Below are 18978 nucleotides of genomic sequence, written 5' to 3' on the forward strand. Positions count from 1 at the left end.
GCCCGATATAATGTTTAGTGTGTGCTTATGTGCCCGCTTTCAAGCTAACCCAAAGGAGTCACACCTTTCGGCTGTGAATAGGATCCTTCGGTATCTCAAGCACACCCCTAGCATAGGCTTGTGGTACCCCAAAGGCGCTAGTTTAGATCTCTTGGGATACTCGGATTCGGATTTTGCCGGAAGCCGTGTGGATCGCAAGAGTACCTCCGGGGGTTGCCACTTGCTTGGGCGTTCTCTAGTTTCTTGGTCGAGTAAGAAGCAAAATTCCGTGGCCTTGTCCACCGCGGAAGCGGAATATATAGCGGCCGGTGCATGTTGTGCCCAAATCCTATATATGAAGCAAACCCTTTTGGACTTTGGTGTGAAACTAGATAGGATCCCACTCCTTTGTGACAATGAAAGTGCCGTAAAAATTGCCAAAAATCCGGTTCAACACTCTCGCACAAAGCACATTGATATTCGCCATCACTTCTTGCGTGATCACGAAGCCAAAGGAGACATATCTCTTCAAGGTATGAGATCCGAGGAGCAATTGGCGGATATATTCACAAAACCTTTAGATGAGAGTACTTTTGTTAGGCTAAGGAATGAGCTTAATGTGTTAGATGCGGCAAACGTCATGTAAGTTGCCATGTCATATAGAAAAATGCATACATATAGGACACTTGTCTAACCATGGTAAGATAGTGATGAGCAAGGGTTTAGTTAGAGGTGGTGGTCCACTTGTTTTCCTCTAGGCTTGTAGAAAGGCTCATCATGAAGAAGCTTCCCATGGGTTCAAACTTGACAAGTAGATTTTAATTTCTTGTTATGCATTTCTTGTCATTTAGATGTGCACTTCATGTTTATTTTACTTTCGCATGTGGTTGTAGTTTACATTATCATTGCATGCGTAAGGGTCACAAAGGAGATCACTTGATGAAAATGAGACTTGTTTCACATACAAGATCTTAATTCATGAAAAGTGAAAAGAGCACAGTGTTAGGTGCGTTATTGCCTAGTGAGCAATGTCATGATGAGTTTGAAGCTTTCTATCTTCAATATTCCTATGACATGGCTCATACATTTTATTTGGTGCTTTGTCTCTCTTGCGGCTTTTCCTTGTGTTTGAAAAGAAAATTATTTAAGCTAGTGTGCTATCCTATTTATTTTGAGGGGTAAAGTCGCCTATGCAAGTCCATTAACTTGAGTTTATTTGAATCTTATAAGTTTATTGGACTAAGCATAGAAGAGTGAGCTGAGTGAGGGGTTTTCGGCTTCACCGGTTAAATCGACGCTCAATGGATTTATACCCATCGGTTTAACCGGCGTTACTAAAGTTGGGTCTCAGCTCAGGCAGTTTCAGTCGTTTAACCGACGTATACAAAAGTCAAATCATCGGTACAACCGGTGTTCAGTTTCAGATCTGCAGGAGGCTCGGGTGAACTGCACCGACGCAATCAACCGGCGCTCAAACCCTAGGCGTCGGATCGACCGGCGTTAAGGAAAATCGCGGGCCCACCTGTCATATATGTCTCTTGCCCGCGCGGCCGGCCTCTGTTTCCTTTCTCCCTTCATGCCGCCGCCGCCCGACCCGATCCTTACAACGCCGCCGCCTTCCCTTCGCGCCGCAGCCGTTCCCAGCCTCTTACGCCAGAGTGCCGAGCTTGCTGACTCCAGAGGCATACGCTGTTCACATGGCACTCCGGAGGACTCTGTTACCGAGGAGTGGCTACCCAGAGGGGTTCACAGGTTTGCAGCAGCTCTTGCTCCTACACATCCTCACTCACGAGCCATTTGACATAGTTGACTTTATTCTGGCTGAGATCGAGGATGTGATCACTGATGGGATGGGTGTGGTGCGACAGTTTCCTTATGGGCACTGGATCAGTTACATATGCTCTATGATAGTGCCAGCAGAGTCACCCATCAGCGCCCCTTACCGTCACGACGAGGCTCCCAGGTTCCCTGTCTACCGACCCACAGCTCCACAGGACAGGAGGAGGGGCAGACACGCAGATAGAGCTGCGATGGCTCGTCTGTCACCGGAGGTTCAGGCACGAGTGGCAGAGGAGGATGAGGCACTCCTGGCAGCGGAGGCACAGCTTCCCGGGGGAGATGATGAGATTCACTGGTCTGAGCTTGAGTCAGACTCCTCCGAGGACGTAGAGTACTTTCCTCCAGCTGCCCCAGCCAGTCACGACCAGGAGGCAGGAGGTTCCGGAGAGCCAGCTCCTCCGACTTCAGCAGCTGCTACAGTCTCTGAGTCCCAGGTGACTCAGCCGTCCGAGCTCACTGCACTACTACAGCAGCTCGTGACTCAGCAGAGGGAGGACCGACTTGCTCAGGAGGAGGCCAGGAGAGCCCATGAGGCTCAGATTGCGGCTATTCAGAGAGAGGCAGCCCGAGAGTGTGCAACGACAGAGGAGCGTTTTGTCGGCCTCATTGACAGAGTTTCACAGAGGACAGACGCTCAGTTCCAGCAGATGCAGCAGGGCATGATGGCGATGTTCGGGATGATCTCCCAGCTTTACTCTCACACCGGACTCGCCCCACAGCAGCAGCAGCCCGGACTTCAGGGTGTAGGAGCACCTCAGCTTGCAGGCACACCAGCTCCTCCTCCAGCTACTACTGCAGCGCCTGCCGTCTCGACGACACCGGAGACCACATTCTCGATGTCCGCACTCTTTGGATCTGCCGGTCGTCCGCTCTTTTCACCACTGCCAGCGACCACACTCTTTCAGGACTCACTGTCAGCGGTTCAGTTGGTCGCCCTCCCTACCTCACTTCAGGCAGCACCTTCAGGGGGAGGAGCAGTAGAGGAGTCCCTGCTTCCACGGTCGACGCAGCCGGCAGCCTCAGCGGTCACTTCTTCAGATGTTGATACTTCTTCTGCTGGCCCGGTTACGACTTCTACAGATCCTCTACCAGGCAGTGCCAGCACGAGAGCCTCCACGACAGTCACTCCCCCAGTGAGCTCAGACCCAGACCAGCAGCTTCCGTCTGTCACCGAGGGTGAGAGTTCTCCGTCCGACGACGACGACGACCCGGACCGCTTCCTCGCTGTACCACGACAGCACGACCCGTAGCTCGCCTTTTGGTGCTTTGATGCCAAAGGGGGAGAGGTGTTAGGGGGAGCCACAGAGTTAGGGGGAGGGTAGAGCTAGAGAGAGCTCGTAGTTTCAGGACCTTGCTTATCTTCTTTGTATCACATTTGGAGTTAATTCATGGATATGTACATTTGTCGCTTGAGTATGCCGTTCTTTGAGACATATCTATGGATTTTGTTTGAGCCGTTGAGCTCTTTGGTCCTTTTTCGAGTTTGCTTGTGTTTATCCTGTTTTATCTTTCTCGCTCTCTCGTTAATTTATGTTTGTGTTGTCATCAATCACCAAAAAGGGGGAGATTGTAAGCATCTAGGCCCTCAAGGTATGTTTCGGTGATTAATGACAACCATTATTGTGACTAATGAGTTTGTGCAGCTTAATAGATCATTATCGCTCATTTGGTCATATGACAAAAGAGGCCCCTCAATTTCGGTTATTCAAAAAGGCGATCTCGGTATTCAACTTATATATGTCAAGGCTAAGGATCTTTCTAGTCCTAAGTGTCACAAGGTTGAGAAGGACACTTAGGTTAGTATAGGTTTTATAGTTTTGTAGTGATCGCACTATTAAGAGGGGTTAAGGCTAAGTAACTTGAGCATGGACATGGTCATTTGAAAATGGATGCACACTATGGTCATTCAGGTTTCTAGAAGTTCAAATAAGTGGTTCTCAACTTATATCTCAAGAATATTTGGATTTCATTCAAGACTCAAATCAGAAAAGACAAAATCAGAAAAAGTCTATACACCGGTTTAACCGACGCTCTCAATTTTCTATACGTCGGTTAAACGAAGTCAGCAGAGTCTGGACAAATTCAATACACCGGTTAAACCGACGTGTTTGAATTTAACGTCGGTGCATTAGTCCAGAGTTGGTTTTTCTAGGGTATTTCAAGTTCTATACACCGGTTAAACCGACGATGTTTGAATCAAGACGTCGGTGCAATTGACCAGTGAGATGGTTTTTCAAAGGATTTCAGAACTTATACTCACCGGTTAAACCGACGATAGGTTTGAGTTAACGTCGGTGCAGTTGTCCAGAGACTTGGTTTTTCAGTTGATCAGTGGACAACTACACTCACCGGTTAAACCGATGATACGTCGGTTAATCTGCCCAAGTCGTAACGGCTAGTTTTCAGAAGGGGCAGTTTACATTCACCGGTTAAACCGACGATGACTATTGGAGGGACGTCGGATTAACCGGCGCTACGCAGTTTTCTGGCAGCTTTTCTCCAACGGCTCTATTCGTGTGAGCTGCCTATATATACCCCTCCAATGGGTCATTTTGCTACTCTTGACACCAGGCAACATCCAAACACTTATACTATAGTCAAGAGCCACCTTGAGCTTCATTATTCACATACTTGTTCATTCAATCAATCAAGAAGCAAGATTAAGGACTTGAGTAGAGAGAAGCTTGTGTGCATCCGTTCTTGGTGATCAGTTCTTGCTCAAGTGAAGGCCTTAGCTTGTTACTCTTGGTGATTGGCATCACCTAGGCGATCTTGGTGATCGAAGTGTTTCTCGCGGAGCTTGCCAAGGATTGTGGGAGCCCGGAGAAGAAGATTGTACGTGGCTTGATCTCCACCACGCCGGGATGGTGAACGGAGACTCTTAGTGAGCGCCCTCGTCTCGGTGACTTGGGAGGTGACAAGACTCTTTGTGAGTGTCACAACGTGGATTAGGGGTGTGTGCCAACACATCGATACCACGGAAAAAAATCCGGTTGTCTCTTGTCCACTCTCTTTATTCAAGCATTTTCTTTCATGCAATTTATTCATGTGCTTGATTTAGAGATCATAACTTAGCTCTACCTTGCTAGGCTTTACTTTGTTTTATCTCTCTTAGCTTGTGTAGGTAGCTTAGTTATTCGGTTGGTGAATTGGTGCCTTACTAGCATTGCATAGGTTAAAGTTGATTTACTTTGTTTTAGAAATAAAAAAAGGCCCAATTCACCCCCCCTCTTGGTCCATCGATCCATACACCTTCTCCCGCATCCTTTCTGCTTCTCTCGTATCTCTCCCTCTCCCGCACGCGCTCGCCGCCACCAGCATACTCCCGCACCCTCCGCCCGACGCGCCCGCCGCTGCCCGCGCCTGTGCCCGCCGCCGCCGGAAAAAGCCCGTGCGAGCGCCCGCCGCCGCCCGCAGCACCTCCTCCCCCACCGGCGACCTCCGCCGGACGCTTCTCCACCCCCATCGGCGCCGCCGACGAGCTGTGCGCGCCTAGGGGTCCGCCTACCCCCTAGGCCAGGCGACGGGCCTCGCCTCGCTATTAATCGCGTGGAATCGCGCCTAGCGGAACAGGGGTTAAGCATAAATTTGCACTATGACTGTACGCGGCCATACTGACTGCCCTTCACAACGTAACGCAATGAATTTGCAACCTGATGAGCTGAGATGAACTATTCCAAACAAAAGGACAACAAAAAAAAACCAAGAAGACGACCCAAATAAGGCGGTAGAAGAATTTGCATCCAAACTAGTTCAACAGATTACAAAAGTGGTTGGCTATAGCTGTGAAATCAGCATCCACTGAACTTGTTGCAAGGATGAACAGACGGCAGAAGGAGAACGGACAGAGCAAGTAGTAAACAAAACACCAAAAGCTCCTGCCTGAATGTCTCCTGATCTCCTCTGCTGACGCACGCAGCGAGTCATTCTGGAGTACTGTCCTACTGTACTACTAGAGCAGCTGTTGTTCTAGACTTCTAGTCCACGATGACGAGGGGCTCGTCGGGGGTGGCGCCCTTGGAGGTGATCTCCTCCGGCAGGCCGCCGCGGAGCACCTGCACCCGGAACACCACCTCACTACTTGCCGCACTACTCCCGGTGGCCGCGGGCGCGGTGATGAGCTCGAAGACGCAGGCGTCCCCGACCCGCAGCGCGTTGTCGACGGCGAAGTCCCTCCACCCCGCGTCGATCTTCTTGCACTTGAGGTCGCCGCAGTAGCTCGCCGCCCACGACCGGCCGCGGCAGAGGAGCGCCGCGGGGACGCGCGCCTCCGGGAGGAGGCGCTGCAGACGAGCCGGGATCACCTGATGAGCACAAGAAAGTATTCCTTCTTTCAGTGTGAGGGAGCTGCCTGAGGCTGAGCCTGAGGGAATGATGCATGGCATGGCATGTGTGCCTCGTCTCACCAGCTGGAACTGCTTCTGGACCTGACTCTTGGACATGACGGTGGTGAAGAAGGGGTGGCCGCCGGAGAGCGGGGTCACCTCCCAGTCATCGTCTGGAGCCGCCGGCGGCGAGTGCTCCTGCTCCTCGCAGGGCTCCACCTTTGGCTTGCCGCCGGCATGAGGAGGCTCCAGCTCCAGCTTGGGGAAGCCATCCGGATCCGGCTGCTGCTGCTGCTTCTTCCATGGGAAGCCAGGGGTCCGGGTCTCCATCTGACAGAGCTCGACTGGGAACAGCTGTGATTTCAAACCAGGGGTCTCCATGGAAACAGCAGAAAGAGATGGCTCGAGAAAGGAGAGAGAGATATTTGCAACACGCAGCGGTACATGTACCTGAGCAGGGAGAGGGGAGAGGGTCAGGCACTCAGGCTCTTGCTTCAGTGAGCGGCACTGACTGAGCCAGAAGAGACCAATTGCCAAGCCTCAGGACCCTTCGACTTCCAGCCCATCGTAAGTAAGGAGAGAGCCAGCCAACCAACCACTAGACAAGAATTAATAAGTCTTCAGATACGATTCCATCAAGGCTGCGAGAGGAATGATTACGAAGCAGCATCACGCTGCATATTCACACCAAACATGTTTGAGTCAATTCCATCTATGCCACTGAAAATACTCACCTCTTATATGTCATTGGCTCCACATGTCATAAACACAAAAAAATCCCCTACATATCATTCAGTGGCACACAAAGGATGAGTTGTATTCTTCAATGGCATAGAGAGAATTTACTCAACATGTTCGCAACGCAAGCACATCGCATAAGCTGAGGATTCTAGTTCTCCCCCAGCATTTTATTTCCGCAAGAAAAGTATGCCTCGCAAATTATTCTACAAAATTCCACACCATGTCTCGACCAGAATTTTGTACACGGGGGTTAAGAATGTAAAACCTCACATACACAACCCCTCCAAAAGTAATCATACAGCCTAATTGTATTGTATCCTACTTGTATTGTGCATCAAAGCAAAGGGGGGGATCTTGGATTCATGAGCATATTCAGTTTCTGCCGACCGGGAAACAGCATGGAGAGGCAGTTTGGGAGTTCCTAAAGATCAGAGATGCGCTTCCCGCAGATGAAATCCACCAATTTGGTGACTGCCACATCCAGTGCTGCTGTCACGGAGATCAGGTTTTTCAGAAACTCTTCTGCAGTTGGCTTGTCCCCATCCACAATATCAGTCACGGCTTTCACTAAGATTGCTGGAGTTGAGAACATGTCCGCGACGTATGCCACCGCCGCTCCCTGTATAGGTAAACGGGGCAAAATTAAACCACTTTCAGACTTCAAATTTTGGATTACACCGTTACAGTGAAGAGGAAGCAGGCAAAGTAGATAAAATAGCAACATTGGAGTAGTTGCTTCTTGCACTTCATACTGAACACCAGTGCACTTAACACACCTGCTCTATGCTGATTACAAAACTTTGCATCATGTATTATTTAAAAAGATCTCAGCAACAACTAAACCTGTCGGTCATGGCTGCCTATTTCAACCAGATAACTACCACAGGTATAAGGTTTGTAGAAATGACCCTAGAATAAATAAAGGACGCTTTACAACAGCGGAAGCTAGGTTTGCAAAACTCCATTTTTCTGGTGTATACCAGTATTCATAAAGCTGATTGCCTGAGAAGACGTGCATACCTCCATATCCTTGATTGTAGCATCATTGCTCAGTATAGCCTCCTCATCCTGGGGAGACATATCCAGAGAATCCCCAGTCGACAACTTGCCAAGCTGAAATAAAGGAAGCGTTCAGTAAGACAACAGATGCTACTATGGTTGTCCATAGATTGCTACAAGATCAAAAGTTTGCAAATGGAACTATAAAATTATCGCTATACCCACTAAAAGGAAATAGCAAAAGGCATGCAACTCTAAGCACAACATGGAAGAAAAAAGCTCAGCAGTTTGTCAACAGGAGAAAGCTACAGCTCACCTTGAAATTGAGTTCCTTCAGGATATTAGGGGCTGCAAAAGTTTTCCGTGCTCCAATTCCATACATGTCAAAAACCTATTCATACATACCAATAAGTCCATATTAGTATGGCTGAAATTTAAAGAAAGACTAACCAAAGAACAATAATAGCTAAAGAAGAAATCACACTAAAATAAAAAAATAAATATATAATTATAGCGCAATCTTTAGCAAGTGGTATACATGAAATAACTAAAATTGATTACTGCTACAGGGCAAGGAATGCAAATAAGTTGGAGCAGAGAAGATAGATTAAGAATATTTGTTAGATCAGACTAGTCATATTGTTTGGCACACAAATGACCTGCTCATCTCAATGAAGAAAATGGATGTAACCCCAGGTCAACACATGTATTAGAAATGTGAGACGATACTCACAGGTATTGGTATCCTCCTGTCATGGAATGCAACATCTGATGCTAGGAAGACATCTTTAATGCTTGCTCCTTTGGCCTACAAAAAAAAATCCAATTTTCAAACAGAGTATAAAAACCAGAACATAAAGGCAAGATCAGCAAAGTTCTAGTACATACCTTGAAGCCACCAGCAGTGCCAGCATTAATGATAATGTCTGGCTTCAATGCTTGAATGGAAGCATAAGTCACAAGAGCTGCTGATACGGTACCAACACTGTCAACTCCTGCAAGGATGCAGTTCTTGGTAAGAAATGAAGTCGATTGACATAGAATTGTCTCAAAGAGAATTACATTGCACGGACAAAAGAAAGGAAGACGACAAACTTATTATCGATGGAAGCACTTAGTCAACTAAAATACTAAAATCTACTTCGGGGCCAAGCTAAGTTGACAACCAAGTGATGGAAATGTGAAACCATCCAGAACTTACCAAAAACAGGATCCTTTCCAGGCATGACAAGGTCAAGGTGGAGATCTTTGTAGATGCCATAGAACCTAGTCCATGGGGCACCTTTAGGAAATCTGCGAGGTACAATATAACAAAATAGTGTTAGCTTCATGGTATCATTCAGGCAGTATGTAGTATGATAATAGATGCCATCTCAATTCCACCACAGAAAGGCATATTTACTTTTAGTGAAACCAGGTAACAGCCATATGCTGACACCTGACTTATGTACCGCAGACTTAATAGAGGATCTGTAAGAACTGGAGTGCTACGAGTATTGAGCAGAATACAGAGCACAGAATGCAATCAAGCTAGAGAGCATTATACTAGTAACATTTTGTTAGCTCCAGCAACGGTCTGCATTCTTGTACATAATGGCATAGTTGCTACTAACCGTGTGGTGAACCATGCTGAATGAACACTGGCACTGAATCGGTACAATTTTCATAGCTCATTCTGGTGACGCAACAATCTGCTCGCATCCAGAAATCTAAATCAGAGACGAAAAATCCAGAGACACTAGTAACTCCTATCCTATCCAGGATGCAGCAAAAGGGGTAAAGAAAAAATCCTAGTACGGTACGAAATCGCCCTGCTCGCCACGCAGCAAAAAGGGGCAAAAAGGAAACCCTGCTACGGTTCGAAATAGCCGTAATCCAATGAAATCGCACTCAGAGCAGAGCACGAGACGTACGCAGATGAATAAAACCAAGAGAAAAAAAAGGAGAAGGGGGACACCGACATGGATTCGCTGGCGGGCGCCTCGACGAGCTTGAACTTGTTGACAAGCGCCATCGCCTCCTTCTCCATCGCTGCAACGAAACCCGAGCGAATAAGCAAACAGCCGCGGACGCGGAGTGAGCGAAACGAGGAGGGTACTGAGCAGCCGTAGGAAATGGAAGGGAGCGGAGCGGGCGGGGGCTCGAAATATTACCCATGACGATGAGGACCCTGGAGATAGCGCCGGCCCCGGGAGCGGCGGCGTCCGGCTGCTCGGACGGCGGCGGTGGCGCCATCGCCGGGAGCTTGAACCCTAGCAGTGGGATTGCGATTGCCCCCGCCGGCCAGGCGGCTCGTCGGTGACAGGTGGGGCTCGAGCCGGTTCCGAACGAGAGGCGCAGCAGCGGCGAGCCGGTTCGCACTTCTCTTATAGAACGGTCGTCTGGTGGGGTCCGGCCGGGTCCCACTCCAACGCTGCGGGCGGCCTGACTGGCTCCGCCAGCCGGCTGACGCTCCTGGACCGGACCTGGGGGACCCAGACCTAGACCTAGATCCATGTCTTGTGTTCCTAGCGGCTTGGAAAATGCATCTTGTAATACCCTTTCTTTTCTCTCTAGAAAAAATCTATGGAAAAGCTATATCATACCTTGGTTTCTTTTAGATCTCGAACGGGGCCGGCGGCGGCGGGTGGCGCCATGGCGGGAGGGGAGAACGGCGTTGAGAGGGCCGGGCTCGGATGTGGAGTCATGCCGAGACTCGTGCAGAGATTCATCAGGGCATGGACGCGGTGGCGAATCCGACATTGCGCCCCCTTGAAGATGGATGAAGAGGGCGGAGCAGGGGCGAGGGCGAGGTGGATGAATCCCCGAAGGTGAGAGTGGCGGCGGCGAATTGAAGTTGGGAGGAGGGATTGGGAGGCGTTTTATATCGCTGCGGTAGGAGAGTGTGTGGCGGCTTCTTTTTTATATCGAAATGGGTACATCTTGAACATTGGATTCGATCCAACGGATTATAGAATTTGAGCATTTGATGGGCCAAAAAAATTCTCGATTGTTTTCTAAATGGGCTGCTCTTTTTGTTACAAATTTGTACTCCAATTTTTATAACATTGGCAAATCTTGTACACCTTGGCGAGACAAGAGTAGTTGTCACATCTAGGTGGAGTGCGGGTCGACTTGATTCATGTCGTCTTATCTTGAGGTACAATGTGAAGCTCTTTTCTTATTGTCGGCTTAGAGGGCATTACAGAGCAAACATAAAAGCTTGGAGCAAGGCAAGAGTAAAGTTTGCTTGCTCCATGTTCAAATTTGCGGTGTTGTAGTTTAAGAAAAAAAGATGTACGCTTTAGCAGTTTAATAATTAGCCAAGTCTATTCTAGCCTGTGCCCCCTATTTATATAAAATAATTGTTCGGGGAAAAATCATATGAAAAAGATATTGAGCTGAAGCTTTCGTCTTAACGGGCCGCATAAATAATTCTTCAGTAGGACACAAGAAAGCCCAGTGGATCGAGACTCCAGAGGCCCATCTGAACACCTTTGGTATGGCAAGAGGCAAGGGGGCAACTTCTTGGTCAGCTGTCCTCTTCACGGGTACAGTTTGCCCCCATTATATTTTGGTGAGACCTATCACGACGCACCTTTTTTTCTACCGAAACACAGGCACCATTCTATTCTGTTCATGGTATGGAACTATGGATCAGAGATGAAGGACCAAGAGAGATCAGTGAGTGAGCACACAAGGCCAAAGCCAATAGGACAGCATCTCCTTGCATTGGTTCCTTGTTCAATGTTGATCATCATTGGCACTTGTAAAATGAAGCACGCGGATCATGCCCCCCATCCATCGCATCGCATCGCGCGCACCAACCCTCCCTGCCTGCTTGCCTTCAAAAGCTCACCCTTCCAGGCACGCAGCGGGCAGACAAGACGCCCACTAGCTAGGCCACGAAGAACAGCTCGGGCCAGCCATGGCCATGGCGCTCATCTCCGCCTCCGGCACGGCGGCCCCGCTGCAGGTCCTGCTCTTGGCGCTGCTGCTCGCGGCGTCGGCCGCGGCCTTGCCGGCCATGGACCGCGCGCGCTGGCAGGTGGACACGGTCAACCGGCGAGGAACATCCCTCGGCCTCGTCATGTCCTACGTCGACGAGGCCACCGCGCTGCAGGCCTCCGGCTACTTCACGCCCTGGCGCGTCCTCCCGTTTGTTGACCTCTATGGTAAATCTCAGCCGTCCGTTTGCCAATCCGCACGCTGACCTGTCAGTCATCTCTTCCGCACGGGCATGCCCTGACTGCTCTGTTCCCAGTTGACTTTTCCGGTGCTCTGACCTGGTAGCAGCGGCCAAACTGCAAGCTAAGCCGAGATACTGGTTTACCTGCACAACGAAATGACGATAGAGAATGCCAAAGGATTTGATATGACTGTTTTTTCAACAAATTTAAGGATCATTAGCAAAACTCAAAACTTCCATCAAGTCTGAAGCTCTGCAAGTGTGAGGATGCTACCCATAAAATGCAAACTAGCTTCATTAGCAGTAATCTGTGAAGGCCAAAAGTTAATTAAAGATGGATGCTTTCAGACATTACATTTACAATTAACCTGTCCTGGACAAAAGCATAAACTAGAACTGATGAGCACGGCACTAGAACTAACTCATGCGCTCATCAAGAACTGTGTCACCTTATGTTGCCTCAAGAGAGTTGAAGAATGCGCACCAGAAAAAAAAAGCATACTACTTGCCCTCAGACAGAAAGCATATATATAAATTGTTGTTACAGGTCTCTGCAATTTCCCCCCTTATTCTACTACACTAGCTTAAGTGCTGTGTCCACTTCCAAATCATAAGGCATTCTCCTACCTAGTCATTGAGTGTGTATTTATACCCTATTGGTCTTTCAAGAATACAACCTGACCAACTAGGATGTTTCAGGACGACGGTTTCACGTTGGCAGCATTCGTGGCGTGAATGTTATATACGCACTGACAGGACAACGCAGGGTACTCAAATTCAAGCCCACTCAGCATTTACATTCTGCATATCTTTACCTTCATGCTTACCTGTTACCACTACCTCTTTGTTTTTCCAGTTGAATGCAGCTGTCACTGTACAGACTCTCATCGATGTCTTTGGTGTGTCTGGCATTGTTCATTATGGCACAGCAGGGAGTTCTGATGATTCCCTGTCGTTTGGCGATGTCAGTGTCCCCAAGCTTGTTGCTTACACAGGTGCCTGGACATGGAAGGTACCCATCCAACTTCTTTAACCCACCTCAAGATGTAATGCTGCACCTGCACATATAGATGCAAAGTTATTGGAATCTAATCAAATCTCAACCATACTCTAGTGAAATAAATATTACTGTGACTGTTAACTCAAAATGCTCATAAATTTTGTCATTTTGTGTGCTACATTAATCAAATCAAGTTCCACCACTTGCAGGTAGGCAACATCTCAATGAGGAATATGATGTAAAATTTATAAATACAATTACAACCTCAAAGCAGTTTGTACATGGTTTAGTAAACTCAGCCCCTTAGCATGATTTCTGGTATTCTGATTATTGCAGAAGTTCAGATCACCAAAAGAGTCATAAGCAGAACTCAGATTTGGAGAATATAATAGCCCAAATGGAGGAGAGAATCTGCTAGGGTCCCTGAAATTCAGAAACGAGGAGTTATATTCTGTGGGTAAGCCTATGGAAGAAATTTTCTGGCTACCTGTAGATTCAGCATGGTTCAAAGTTGCAGAACAACTAAAGGTGAGTGATGCAAAATATATCAGTAGCATAACTGTACAACAAATATATTTTTGTGCATGGCTAATCACAACATACTAATTGTGAAATTTCTGCAGGTCAAACTTGAAAGATGCAATGACACTTTCTGCTTACCTACAACTCCACAAGTTGTCTATGGGCTTAAAGGATCATCAGCTGACATGTTTCTTGACAATGCAGAGTACAGGAAATTCCTTTTCAGAGAATTTGGGGTGTCAACAGTAGATGAGGAGAGCGCAGCAGTGGCGATGGTGAGTTTTAATATATCATGTCTCTTAGATTTCATTTATATGCTTGCCAATATTTGCACAACAACATTCTAAGGCAATCATGTTAACTAAGAATTACCTTATTTATTCAACAGACAACAAAATCTCCTGGTGTACCTGTGATTGTATTCCGTGGTGTATCTGATTTGGCTGGCGGGGAACCAACATGGTCATCAACAAGCCTGATGAACCTAGCATCTATTAATGCATTAAAAGTGGCAGTGGAGTTCATCGGAACGGTTGGCAAGCAGAAGTCAATAGAATCAGTACAAAGGAGTAATAACTGAGAAAAGGATGATTGCCATGCTCATCCATCACCACTCCAAAATAATTCTACACAATAATTGGAAGCTACCCTCAGAATGATCCAGAATCTTGAGGCTTCAAGACCTGTGTCCCCTCAAATAAACATATAAATGTTTGGGATGTATAGCCACATTGTAACCTTGCCTCTGGCCATGATTTTTTAGTGCAATTTTGATGATGATGATGGAACAAAATGGTGAGCCAGATGTTTCATTTTTTTATTAGAAGCATACCATTGATGTAATCATGTAATATTGATTATTTTTATAAAGAATCATCGACTTGGCCACTGGAAGACAACCCGCAATCCTCACCCAGTAGTAAAAAGGAAGATTCATTTATTCAGTTATCAGTACTTATCTCATCATGTACATTTGGTTTCAAACAAGACGTGACAATGAATAGCAATGTCCTCGAGACAATAGCTTCCATTTGCAATAATTCTGTACCGAAGTAAAAGAGAACTTTAGATTTATAATCTATTAAAGACCCCAACCCAAACAAACTGCAATGTACAGCTCTGCAGTCCGCAATAGGTCCCTGAAATGGTGACCATAAGAACTACTGGATATCTCACTAGCTCAGCCAAGTGGCATTAACACAAAGGGCAGCTACACAGCCTATACCAAAACATGTATGCACTCATCAGGATTTCATTGACAGTCCTAAATGTCTGACCATCACAATGGTATAGAGAATACTGTGATCAAAACATGATTTGTTCAACAGATAGTTAGCTTTACCTGTTAGTCTAATTTAGTATTCTTATTTATAAACCAGCTCCATGAGGTTCCTAACCTGAAAATGCATATTCAGACGACTGTCATATTTCACTACCAATAGTCTCCACATGAACATTTTCCATCCTTGAAGTGGTGAAATCGTTGAATATCTCTCATGATTATTTCCCGTCCTGTCACCAGAGATATTAACTTGGTCGCATTATGACAGTCGTTACAAACTCGAAGGTTCTTCTTTATCTGAATTGTTGTTCCAGGGGCTGTACGAATGAGGCCATATGCAATTGCAAGCTTCTCACTGTGAGTGTTAAGCAGCTGCACCTTGACATCATCTTCCACATCATGAATTGAGTCAATGTCTGGCACATAGCCCACAGCTTTGACCTCATCTATGAGCTTAGCCAGCCTTGCATATATTTCCTTTGCTTGCTGGTGATTTGTGCTTCCAGAGTAGAAGGTATGGACCTCACCTTTTAGCTGAATAATACTCCATCCAGGAGTCTTTTGGAGGCCTTTCTTCTCCATTGCAGTCCTCACCCGTGCAACGTCCTTCCACTTAGAAGCATTTGCATAAATGTTTGCCAAGAGGACATGATACACCCCCTCCTCTGGCCCCAGCTCAAAGATCCTTTGTGCTGATTCCTCCGCCAATTCCACATTCTTGTGCAACTTGCAAGCACCTAACATTGCACCGAAAACACTAATGCCAGGTTGTATAGGCATGTTTTTGATAAATGACCATGCTTCATCTAATTTCCCAGCTCGCCCAAGAAGATCCACCATGGTGCCATAGTGCTCCATCCCAGGTTCAAGCCCATAGTCCTCCTTCATGCTAGCAAAATATCTCCGTCCTTGGTCAACCAAACCAGCGTGACTGCATGCTGCGAGGACCGAGAGGAACGTTGTCTCGTTCGGTAAACTACCAGTGCCTTTCATCTCTTCAAACAGCTCGACTGCAACCTTGCCAAAACCATGCGAGCCATACCCATGAATCATCGCATTCCAGGTGATAACATGCCTCTGCCTTGCAGAATCGAAGAGCCTTCTAGCTATGGTGACACGCCCACATTTCGAGTACATGTCAATAAGGGCTGTGAGGACATAGATGTCCTGGTCCAGATGGTGCTTGATTGAATATCCATGGATCCATCTTGCCTGCAGAGGATCTGAAATCTCCGCAACCGCAGGAATCACGCTGACAAGAGTGAACGAATCAGGTTTCACATTTTCCAACTGCATAGTAGAGAGAAGCCTCACAGCATCCTCGGAGCATCCATTCTGCGAGAAGCCAAGGATCATGGCATTCCACGAGATCCGTGTCCTTTTGTTGCCGAGTTCATTGAAAACCTGGGCAGCAAGGTCAGTCCTCTTGCACTTGGAGTACGTGGTGATAAGGGCGTTCATCACCGACACATTTGACTTGAGGCCGATCCTCACAAGCAGCTCATGAACATGTCTTGCCTCATCAAGATGTCCAAGCTCCCTGCACGCTTGCAATGCTGCCAGTATGGTCGCATCTGTCACATCCACACCCTCCCTAACCATCCTCTTGAACAGATCCAGCGCCTCGGTGGCGTTGCCGCTCTGGGTGTACCCATCGATCATGGCGTTCCATCATGGCGTTCCAGGACACAGAGTTCCTGACCGTGACCGGCATCCAATCGAAGACAGCCCTCGCTGCCTCGATCGCTCCGCACTTGCAGTACGCGTCGAGAATAGCCGTGGAGACATTCACGAGGTCATCGAGCCCGGCGCGGAGCGCGAACGCGTGGACCTGTCTGCACGCGCGGAGTGCCCGGGCTCTGGCGCAGGCCGGCAGCATGGACACGAGCGTGACGGAGTCGGGGCGCTCCCCGCCCTCCTCCTGCATCCGGACGATCACCTCCATGGCGGCCTCGGGGAGGCCGTTCCGCGCGTAGGCGGCGACGAGCGCGTTCCAGGCGACGCGGTCCCTGGCGGGCATCCGGTCGAACACCCTGCGCGCGTCGGCGGGGCGCGGCACTTGGCGTACATGTTGGCGAGGGCGGTGGCGGCGAGCGACTCGGAGGCGAGCCCCCGCGCGGCGCGCGCCGCGCAGAGCTTGAGGAGCGCGGTGAAGGTGCGGAGGACGGGGCGCGCGGCCGCGGGGGCCGAGGGGGAGGTGGAGGACATGGCGGCGAGCGCGCCCGGGAGGTCGGAGCGCGCCACCGCCGCCCTCAGGCGCGCGTGCGGGTCGGCAGCATGCGAGGGGGTGGGAGGAGACGGCGCCACGGCGGGAGGGAGGCGGTGGCGCGGCAGCACAGCATCGCTCGGATACGGTGTCTAATCTCAGCAGCATATCAGTTGCTTAATTACTTTTATTATTACTAGCACCATTATTTCATTTGATAAGAATAGGATAGGATCACCTGCAGTGGCGGAGCTGGGATTCAAATTGAGGGGGCTCATTTTCCTTTTTCTTGCTCCCTCCATTTTTCTTCTTCTTTCTCCTTTCTTCTTCCTCTTCTTCTCTTCTTCCTCCTTTCTTCTTCCTCTTCTTCACTCATGCTTGAAAAATATTAGGGGAGCTTCATGGGTTCTATGGGAGTAGGGGGGCTGGAGCTCTCCCAGCACCCCCTGGCTCCGCCACTGCCTGGTTCCACCAGGGCCAGGGGGTAGGCCTTCCTAGCAAATAGCAAGATAGAGTCAAGTGTCCAAAAGATTGCTTAGTATAAGGCTTGCTCCAACGGGCCACGGTAAACCACCCTCCACCCCACGTAGGGGGGGCTTTGGGGGGAGTTGAAACTCCCTCCATATATAGAGTGAGTTTCAACTCCTCCTATATCTCTAATCACACCGTTTCTTCGCGATATTAATCATGTTTGAGCCCTGTAACATGATGATAATGCGTATTATGATAGTATAAATACTGTATGATTTTTTTAAATTCAAAAATATTAAATAAATAGTTAGTTAATGAGTGATAGTATATAGGGGGAATAGATATGGGGGGAATGGTTGGAGAAAAGGAGTTATAGGGGGAGGAATCTTTTGGAGGGAGGTAGTAAAATATAGTAGAAAGTACATATAGGGGGAGTTGGATGGGGAGAATGATTGGAGCAGGCCTAAGATCCAGAACATGATGGCTCGACCCACCGTGTGTTCCGATCAATGGTAGTGTCTCGCTGAGCAGGTTGCTTATCAAACACTCATCAGCGTCTGCGTCGTCTTGTTTCCTAGTGTCTCCTATTCCCATTGTGCAAAGATCGAACAAGCTACTGCCATGTGCTATGATCAAAGAGGAGGAGTTTGTTGAATTATGCATACATGCCTGGTCCTCTTCTTTAATTTGCCCCAGAATGCTTTTGTGTTATCCGTGGATATATAGTGAGCTAGTGAAGATAGAAATGTGGCAATACTGCGTCAAGTGAAGAAGCCAGCAGGCCGGTCCCATGCTACGAATTGTATCTTGCGCAATAAATGAGCGAGTATCATGTAAGATTTTTTTATGATAATGATATACAGAAAAAGAGGAGAGACATAGTTTGAGCTTGATATATATGACATCAAAGACTTTATTACGATTATAATTTTATAAATATGCAAAAAAGGAAAGTCTTTATTACAAACAGGACTCAAGACACAAAGAAAATTAAGCTAAGTAAGAAGATTATCCACAGTTGGTTCTGCTCTCAAAGAGGACACATGCTGATTTTGAAAGATGACATCATTTCTACAGTTCCAGCAGATAGCCCAGCAAAGCAAGATGATTAGGTCCAAATTAAGATATAGGTGTGTTTAATTTAGGTGTGCCTTGAAGCGGGCGATTGCCTCAAAAACTGAAGCTTCGAGGGAGGCATGTATATTTATGAGGCTCCAGCAAGCAGTGGCAAAAGGGCATCTTAGGAGTAGATGCTCCAAGGTTTCCTCCACTCCTGAGCTGCACATTTCACATTCGTATGAATCAAGTACCATTGTTTTGTGTCTAAGAATATTTCTGGTGCCTAGACGATCTTTAAGTAATAACCAGGAAAAAAAACTTTATGTTTGTTTTGGCAGCTTGAGTTCCATAGCCATTTGAATACCCGAGGGACTTGAGCATGACAAG

The 18978-nt window shown here is 47.8% G+C and overlaps 2 protein-coding genes and 2 pseudogenes across 2 annotated transcripts; 1 reads left to right on the forward strand and 3 right to left on the reverse strand.

Annotated features, from left to right (window-relative positions):
- Positions 1 to 5795: 5795 nt before the first annotated feature.
- On the reverse strand, positions 5796 to 6524 carry LOC120670345 (B3 domain-containing protein Os06g0112300-like). The gene is made up of 2 exons (XM_039950427.1): positions 6225 to 6524; positions 5796 to 6122 (listed from the first exon to the last, which is right to left on the reverse strand). The coding sequence occupies exons 1-2, from the start codon at positions 6522 to 6524 to the stop codon at positions 5796 to 5798; spliced, it is 627 nt and encodes a 208-aa protein (XP_039806361.1).
- Positions 6525 to 7014: 490 nt separating this feature from the next.
- LOC120669956 (5'-methylthioadenosine/S-adenosylhomocysteine nucleosidase-like) lies at positions 7015 to 10381 on the reverse strand. The gene is made up of 8 exons (XM_039949883.1): positions 10037 to 10381; positions 9845 to 9914; positions 9085 to 9176; positions 8772 to 8878; positions 8617 to 8691; positions 8200 to 8274; positions 7905 to 7997; positions 7015 to 7503 (listed from the first exon to the last, which is right to left on the reverse strand). The coding sequence occupies exons 1-8, from the start codon at positions 10377 to 10379 to the stop codon at positions 7306 to 7308; spliced, it is 1053 nt and encodes a 350-aa protein (XP_039805817.1). The 5' UTR covers positions 10380 to 10381; the 3' UTR covers positions 7015 to 7305.
- A 1112-nt stretch (positions 10382 to 11493) lies between these two features.
- On the forward strand, positions 11494 to 14467 carry LOC120670179 (annotated as a pseudogene).
- Positions 12908 to 17197, reverse strand: LOC120670177 (annotated as a pseudogene).
- Positions 17198 to 18978: the final 1781 nt, after the last annotated feature.

This window comes from Panicum virgatum, chromosome 4N, assembly GCF_016808335.1.
Source record: "Panicum virgatum strain AP13 chromosome 4N, P.virgatum_v5, whole genome shotgun sequence".
NCBI classification, from domain to species: Eukaryota; Viridiplantae; Streptophyta; class Magnoliopsida; order Poales; family Poaceae; genus Panicum; species Panicum virgatum.

Coding starts and splice junctions, on each gene's coding strand:
- LOC120670345 (XM_039950427.1), bottom strand. CDS start 6,524: ATGGAGACCCCTGGTTTGAAATCACAGCTGTTCCCAGTCGAGCTCTGT. Junction 6,123..6,224: donor TCCAGAAGCAGTTCCAGCTG/GTGAGACGAGGC, acceptor TGTGCTCATCAG/GTGATCCCGGCTCGTCTGCA.
- LOC120669956 (XM_039949883.1), bottom strand. CDS start 10,379: ATGGATCTAGGTCTAGGTCTGGGTCCCCCAGGTCCGGTCCAGGAGCGT. Junction 9,177..9,844: donor GCGCCCGCCAGCGAATCCAT/GTCGGTGTCCCC, acceptor TGTACCTCGCAG/ATTTCCTAAAGGTGCCCCAT. Junction 8,692..8,771: donor GCACTGCTGGTGGCTTCAAG/GTATGTACTAGA, acceptor TTTTTTTTGTAG/GCCAAAGGAGCAAGCATTAA.